The following is a 7979-nucleotide window of genomic DNA, read 5'->3' on the forward strand; positions in this document are numbered from 1 at the left end:
AGTCCCTCACAACCTCGGTGTTGCCAACTAGCTTAGGGGATGGATCTCACTGCTCTGGGCAGACTCAGCTTACAGGCATGTGCCATGGTTCTTCCTTTGGAAGTCAGCTTTCTGGACTCACAGAGAACCATTTTTAGGGGAAGTTTATTTTTTGTGTTTGGTGCTGAGGACCAAACCCAGAGCTTCTAGCTTGCTAGGCAAGCGGTCTACTGCTCAGCTAAGCGCCCAGCACCAAGGGCCGTTGTTCATGATATCTGCTTCCCAGTCAGGCTGTGGAGGCCTACACCCTTGTATTTTTTTTGTTTTTTTTTTTTTTTAATTATTTATTTATTTATTTATGTGTGTGTGTGTGTGTGTGTGTGTGTGGCCAGCTCAGCCCACCAGGGGGCGGGGCTGGCTGGCATGTGGTGCTGGGGGATTGAACTGCGGTCCCTGTGCTTTGCTAAGCTTGTTCTAAGTAGGTGCTTTAGACCACTGAGCCATCTCACCAGCCCCATACACCCTTGTGTTTGCCAGGCAAGCACTTGTGCCACTGAGCTATATCCCTGGCCCAAGTTGTTTTTTATTTTCTTCTGCACAGGTAAATGACCCTGTCTCCAGGTGTACATCTGCGCATACTCCCGACCCTCCTGGGTACCACGGCAGTTACCAAGCACCGGGATCCAGTTATCTACACAGACTCCAGCGCTCATCCTTACACGTGCACCTGGCAGCTGCTGGCCATGGCTTGCGGGCAAGTCCTGCTCCGCACAGAGCTCAACTCCTACGTTACGAAGCTAGCCACAGTCAAGCCGGTACCTTCTAGCCCCAGCCACTTACGTTGACGTCAGGGCGGAGCTTGATGAGAAAGCGCTTCCTCTTGAAGCTCAGCTTCCGCACCTTGGCCCAGTTGAAAGCGTTGATCTTGGTGAAACCCTAGGAAGAAAGAGCAGCCAGTGAGCCAGGTTGTGCAGGGGGAGGGCAGAGGGCCGACACACAGGAATGATGCCTCGAGCTGGAGCGCACGCACACCTGTGGGAAGCCGGTGTTACACATTCCTGGATCATTACTTCTTGCTAATTACCTGATCTGGCATTCAGACTAAACCTGCTGCCGGGAGAGAAGGAGCCAATCAAGGTAACAATAAAAAGAGAGACAACCACCACAATAATTAGCAGCCACTCCATTGGGAGTGGCAGGTACTGTCCTAAGGGCTGTATCTGATCAAACCTCATAGAAAACCTAGTGACAAAAACTGCAACATGGATGTATTTTATTGCACTGTTAATGTGGTAGGGAGAGGTTCCCATGTGAAGCCTTTTGGGTTTTTTTGTTGGGGGGGGTTCACCATGCAGTTCAGGCTGGCCTTGAACTCAGTGATCCTCCTGCTTCAGCTTCCTAAATGCTGGGATTACAGGTGTGCACCGTTACCCTGACTCTAGCAGCTATTGTTCATACAGCATGAGCAACAGAGCCACTTGTCCACGGGGGTCACAAGCCTGTGTCCAGCAAGTTTCTGACAGAATCACAGGGCCAAGGACAAAAGCCAGGTCCACCAGGCAGGTTCGGTGGCCACCCCGCACCTTTGTGTGGGACACAAACAGGTCAAGTGGCTTCAGTCTGGTGGGATGTGTAGAGAATCATGGGGACTTTCCAGCTAGGACTTCTCACCCATCCTGACTCCACGGAAATCAGGATTCCCTGCAGCCCCGTGAACACCAGGCCCGTGAACACTTGTGCCACTAAGCTATATCCCTGGCCCAAGTTGTTTATTTTTTCTGCACAGTAAATGACTCTATCTCCAGAGGTACATCTGTGCATATTCCTGACCCTCCTAGGTAGGAGGGTCCACAGTAGGGATGAAGCAACTCGGCCCTGGCAGGAGATGAACTCTGCATGTGACTGAAAGGCTGAGTCATCCATGACTGAATCACCCAGCAATGCTCAATATTTAGACTGTATTCACACGAAACAAACTAATTCCACTGTGAGACACTGTTCCCCTTCTGTATAACTGTTTAGATATCTTTAAAGGTTGTGACTTTGAAATTTAATAGTGGTAATGAAAGTACACTTGGTTTTTATTATTATTTTAATCAGGTGCTAATGGATTATTTACGAAGGTCAAAAACTACTGGGAGCAATCGCCTCCTCAAATACCACGCTGCTCTCAGAATGTCACTTCTGACATGAAACCCAAATCCAATTCTTCGTAGGATGTGATCCCAATGCATAGTAATTAGCATCTGTTACAAATGTGTGACAAGTGAGCTGACAACTCCCACAATTTGATAAATGTGGAGAGGCCATGTAGGCAAAGGGCTTTGAGCCTAGCAGGCTCACAAAGGGCTTTAGGGCAGGCACATTTTACAACTTCAGAACTGGGTGAAATGTGACCCCTTTCCATAACAAGGTCAGATGTTTCCCACATACCCATTAAAATGAAAGCACAAGTTACCCACTTGTGTTGAGAAGGTGTTATGGAAACATATGGGGGGGCAGTTGCTGTGTTTTAGGTGTGGCCTGGCCCCCAGTGTATGATGTTAAGAGGTGGTGACCTCGTGGAGAGGCGGGTCTATCTAGTACAGGTCCTCAGGTTGCTGAGGGTGTGTCCTTGGCAGGGATGGGCCTGTGCTCCGGAGATCCCAGTGCTCTTCGGCTTCCTGTCTGGTGATACAAGCACTTCCTTTCCCACGAGCTCCTGCAACTATGTCTGCCATGAGGGGACCCAGCCGGAAGGCCCTGCCCACAACTGCAGCTATGCTGTCTGGATTTTTAGACCCCAAAATTGTGAGCTAAAAAACCCTCTTTCCTTTGTGTTATTCAGGCTCAGATATTTCATGTAACAAACAGGGGATTCATACAAGGGTGGTGAATATATTCATTATCTTGATCTCATTATGGTTTCAGAAGAACCTATCAAACCACACATTGTAAACATATGCAAATATGTCACTTTAATGAAACTACTGAGAACATCGATATATAAAATGGTCCAATAGGCAGGTGATTAAGAGAGTACACACTTTTGAGAGTGGGATATCATTATGCCCTTGGGTAAAATACTGGTAACAATTCAAGTGCAGTGTTTGTTTCTTCTGGAAAACTATTACAGTACAAGGGTCCAGCTTTTATGAGTGGATAAAACTGCTCTGTTTCAAAAGTATAGGGCCAGGGAGATGGCTCAGTGGAATAAGCACTTCCCTGGCAAGCGCAAGAGCCTGACTTCAATCCCTGGTTCTGCCAAAAAAAAAAAAAAAAAAAAAAAGTAAAATGCATTATAAGGTAGCCATATTCAAAGTCCCAAGGAAGCTCGCTCATCCCAAATCAGACTTAAAAAAAGGATCCCACTACAGCAAAATGCCATCTTCCAGTGTGAAAAGGCGTTTATACTAGATTCTGAAATCTCAATTCCATTAGAGTAGGTTCCAAGCATGGGTCCACTGAGAGATACAGGCTTCTATGGATCTACTAAGTCAATAAATGCAAATGAATCTACAGGATAGATTTCCTAACCAGCACAAGAGTGAACGGAAAAGAACCTGGAAGTAAGAGTCTGGAAAACAGAAACCTAAAATACGCTTACTGGTTCTTATTCCCTTAAAAACAGGGACCAGCTCTTAGCTCGGCCACCCACGTGCACCAGGGGAAGGGCCAACCCTCCCTCCCTCCCCCGCGTGCTCACCTGAAACACGAGGATCCCAGTGTTGGCGACGGCCAGGTTGATCTTAGTGCCTTCCCTGTCCTTGGCTGGGTGCAAGCGGATTCCGTACATCTCCAGCCGTCGGGCCACCTCCAGGAGCTGGAAATCTGACTCTGCCGGAGTTTGCCCGCTGACAAAGACAGTCAAGAGAAAGGCCAGGGGATTTGAATTCCCTGTGTGTATTTGAGACTCAGCAACTTCTCTTGGGTAATAAAAGGCACTTCATTGCGAACACTGGGGCTCCCAGATCAGATGACACCAGCTTCCCCTTTGGTAAACCCAGAGCCTAACAGCTAGGACAAAAGCACTATTGCTCAGGTAACACAGAGCCTAAAAGTCTATCTCGAACTCAGCCAGATTTCTGGAATCTTAGAGTTTCCTCCAAGGTCACCTGAAAGCAAAACTTTGCTGTCTTAAACAAATGCTCAGTTACAATAACCCAAACCTGCACACCAAGTTCAAGGCACAAGCCCTTTCCTAAGTTTGCCAGGCCTTAGACCAACAGCAAGAAGCTCAGAGAATCTTTGAACATCTTTTATGGGTCACAGCACGAAACAAAAAGCAAGAATATATGAAGAGATTATGAGGAGTCCAGAGCTTCTCAATATCCGCTGGTTGTGCCTATTTGACCACGCCCCTCCCCATATCCTGGGAAGCTGCTAACTGAAGGGCCTTGGGTTTTACACTCTCCTTTTTATTTCAAGGCCTCCAAGCCCTAATACTCCAGGCTCACAAGTCTCATTGGAAGCACACTAGGCCCTACGTCCTTGGGGAAGGGGCACAAGGTCATGAGATTCTGCCCTGGCTTGGTGCATTTCATGATGGTTCAGGGTGTGCGTACGAGTGTGTGCACACTCATGCACACTAGGAGGCAGAGAGCAAGGCAGCTCGAATATAGTCTGAAGCCATGGGTGAGACTCACATGTGGTTATGGTGGAATTCCACGATTTTGTCTTCTAGTGCATCTTGCTGAGGTACGTACTTATTTTTCGCTAAGTGCTCTCTGTCCAGTGCTTCGTCAAAATCCCCAATCTCGGCTACAAAGAAGCAGAAAAAAGAGGCCAAGTAGGATGAAGATGTCACAGTCCGTTACACTGCTTGGCAAGCAAGCCAGAAAGCAGGAGACAGTATCAGACAAGTCCAGTTTGGGGGGACTGTTGTAAGGGCTCAAGGTCAAAGGTGGGGATACAAGGGCGTAGTTAACAATTCTGATAATATAAAAAGACTTCCTACTGCTCCTTGCCAATAGTTGGAAAGAAAACTTCACCATCATCCATCTTCAGCCATACATGTTCTTGGTATCTACTTTTGTTTTGTTTTTGTTATTTTAATATATATGTTGCAACAGACACATATTCTTTAATATATTTACTGGACACAGTGTAGCTTTTCAGTACATGTATACACTGTATCATGATCAGATCTAGGTAACTGGCATATTTATCACCTCAAATTATACCATTTTTTTGCACTGAGCATATTCAAACTCCTCTCCACTGGCCATTCAGAAATATTCCATCAGCCGGGCATGGTGGTACACGCCTGTTGTCCCAGCACTGGGAAGGCTGAGGCAGAGAATTGTTTCAAGGCCAGCCTGGGCTGCAAAGTGAGTTCAAAGCCAGCCTGAACTGCATAGTAAGAGACCCTATCTCAAAAAGACAAAAGAAAAAGAAATACTCTACCACTGCTGTCCACCCCAATGGCCCTACCGCACCGTGCAGAATGCCGGAAGCTATTCCTGTTCCCTTCTTCCCCACCCATTCTGGGGACACTTGCTTCTCAGCAGTAAGATCTAGCCACGTGGGCGATCGCAGTCCCTGGAGTTGTAGGACTTTACAGAACTACCCTCTGAAGCTCCAAATTATAACAGCAGGACCCAAAGCCTCAAAGCCTTTAATACGGAAAGGAAAGAGGACTGTAAGTGGATGTAAACGTGCATCATGTTGTCTCAGAAAATTGAGTTTATTAGTTTTCTATTCTTGTGGTCAGAAATAATGAGACAGACTGCAAGTTCTTCCTTTTCATCCTTAAGAAATACGATGCATTTGCTCACGGAGCCTCAACACAGACCTCTAAATCGCTGTACTTGTGGGAGTTTAAAGCACAGAACGTGAAACGGATAGTTGTACTTTGGCTTGAAACACCGGTTCATGCTCAGGTGACAACTTCTGAGACTCGGTTTTTACTTGGTGTCCCACAGTCAGTATAACAAGCGGAATAAAAGGCAGCCTGATGGCCAGATCCTGGCTGTCCACATGAAAGGCCAGTGAGTGGCTCCTTCTGCTTTGTCCCCTGCAACATCCCGTCTGTCACGCTGTGGGCAACAGTCCCAGGCTATGTGGCATCATAAATCGCATCCACCAAGGCTTGCCCCGAAGGGAGCAACGTCAGGGCACCTGTGGCAGCGGGGCCATGGGGGGAAACCCTCGCTCTTGGCTTCCTCCTGCTAGGCCCAGCTACACGTTCTCCCTGACTGGGAGTTAAGTTGCTGCTCTCCATCAGAGAATCAGTGCAGACGTGAGGGACGTCCAGGGACAGTGCCACTGTTAGCTTCGGGACGCAGACAATGGTGACTTGATTTTTCTGCAATTCTCTCCCTGGTCTCACGATGGGCAGCTCAGTTGATTCAGGTAGTTGTGATTTTAAAAAGTCACCATGAACACTGAATTATCGATTACTGAACCACCACTTCTAGGATAACTACGGGGCTCCTGAAACAGCAATTTCATTCACCAGTGTTTTGTGTGTTTCTGTTGGAAGATGTCTTGCTTAATACACATTCTTTCACACTGAACTTGTGGCCAGTAGCAGCAGAACCCACATGTGAATGACACTCATCTGACACGCTTTCTTCCTAAGCATGTCATGCTGGGTGTGGGGACCCTAAGCAGCCCTTCAGTACCGTGCTTAGGGGCCAATTTAAATGCTAAAATCACTCACAATAGCATGAAAATCCCAAAAGCATGGCATTAAGCAGACTGAGAAAAATGATGTTGGTTCACGGGCTGGGCACCGGAGGTGGTGACAAAGCCTGGGCCTGTCCCACCTCAGCTGGGAATGGGTGCATCGGGGGCTCCATTTCTCATGACAACCAATGAGAGGCAGCTCTGGGTACCCGAGTACTGATCCAGGCATGCCTGGCAAACATCTTAGGAAATGGGGGAACTTGTGATTACGGAATGTAAGAGCAGCGAAGACTGACTGTATGGGGGACTCGACCAAGTTCTAAATTTCTTGAGTACTTTTATTTCGGGCTTCTCAGGGCCTATGGATCTGACAACACACGTTCCCGTGAGTCACTACACAGGACTGGCTGGCTTTTCTCTCACACGAAGAACAGCACAGCCACGTCTCTTTCCTTTCTGCTAGCCTCTCAGTGCGCCTTCCTCAGTGCCATGTGATCTACGACTGCGACACTCGTCCGCTCCCCAGGCTCTGCTCTCTGGGAAGGGACTCCAGAGAGGAGCGCACGAGGCAGACCGAGGAAACAATGCTTGTTCCCAGGGGGAGCTGTGTAGCTCAAGGCCAGTCTGCCCTGATCAACAGCGAGTATCAGCTCTGAGGGCAGGCCCGAGCAAGTCCGGCCCATCTGGCCACTGTTCTTCACATTTCTCCTCTGAGACAGGTGAGAGATCAGGCGCACGCTCCTCCCTCAGTAAAGGAGATAATGACCGGGACACAGAGCTCATGTATTAACACTCATGAGAGAGTGTAAACAGAGAACACATTCTCAAGGTGGCTTTTGTGTGTCCGTGTGTGGATGTGATGGTCCCCCCGCTACCAATCAGATCGCTGTGCCGTTTCCAACATCCAAGCACACAGACAGAACTTACATTGTACGATGTGTGAGATTAGGAGCGCGGCGCTGGTGTCATTGCAGGTCAACCTGCCGTGAGCCAAGTCCTGCTTCACCTGCAGAGCAAACAGGTACCTGCCAAGGCCAACAGAGAGAGACAGGCGTCACACAGGGGAGCACAGGGTCATGTGAGGGGTGGGCCTGACCCTGCAGCCCACGCTCACCTTGAGAAACTAAAGATGGGTGCCTGCACCAAGTGATAAAAAGGGCTGAGGCATCGGGAGGTCCTGCCTGCTGTGGCGTCAACACTTACCATCCCCAGATGATAGAGAACAGTAGGCATAAGCAGCCGTCTTTTCACACAGCGGCCAACATGTTTCATTTTATAGGGACAGTCATAAAAATGCAAAACTATAACCTACAAACCTGTGTATGTTTGTGTGTAGGGTGTGTGTGTGAGACAGAAAGAGACAGAGACAGAGACAGAGACAGAGACAGAGA

The 7979-nt window shown here is 48.2% G+C and overlaps 1 protein-coding gene across 4 annotated transcripts in view; it reads right to left on the reverse strand.

Moving 5' to 3' along the window:
* The window catches only part of Farp1 (FERM, ARH/RhoGEF and pleckstrin domain protein 1), a 273522-nt gene that overhangs the window by 52504 nt on the left and 213039 nt on the right, over nt 1–7979 (reverse strand). For all 4 annotated transcript variants that reach the window (XM_023715164.1, XM_004631194.3, XM_023715162.1 and 1 more), the window contains 4 exons: nt 7516–7613; nt 4605–4719; nt 3665–3812; nt 820–915 (listed from right to left, as the gene is read on the reverse strand). In XM_023715164.1, coding sequence (XP_023570932.1) covers nt 820–915; nt 3665–3812; nt 4605–4719; nt 7516–7613 — 457 coding nt within the window. The remainder of the gene's footprint in view (nt 1–819; nt 916–3664; nt 3813–4604; nt 4720–7515; nt 7614–7979) is intronic.

This window comes from Octodon degus, unplaced genomic scaffold, assembly GCF_000260255.1.
Source record: "Octodon degus isolate 3935 unplaced genomic scaffold, OctDeg1.0 scaffold00039, whole genome shotgun sequence".
In the NCBI taxonomy this organism is placed as follows: domain Eukaryota; kingdom Metazoa; phylum Chordata; class Mammalia; order Rodentia; family Octodontidae; genus Octodon; species Octodon degus.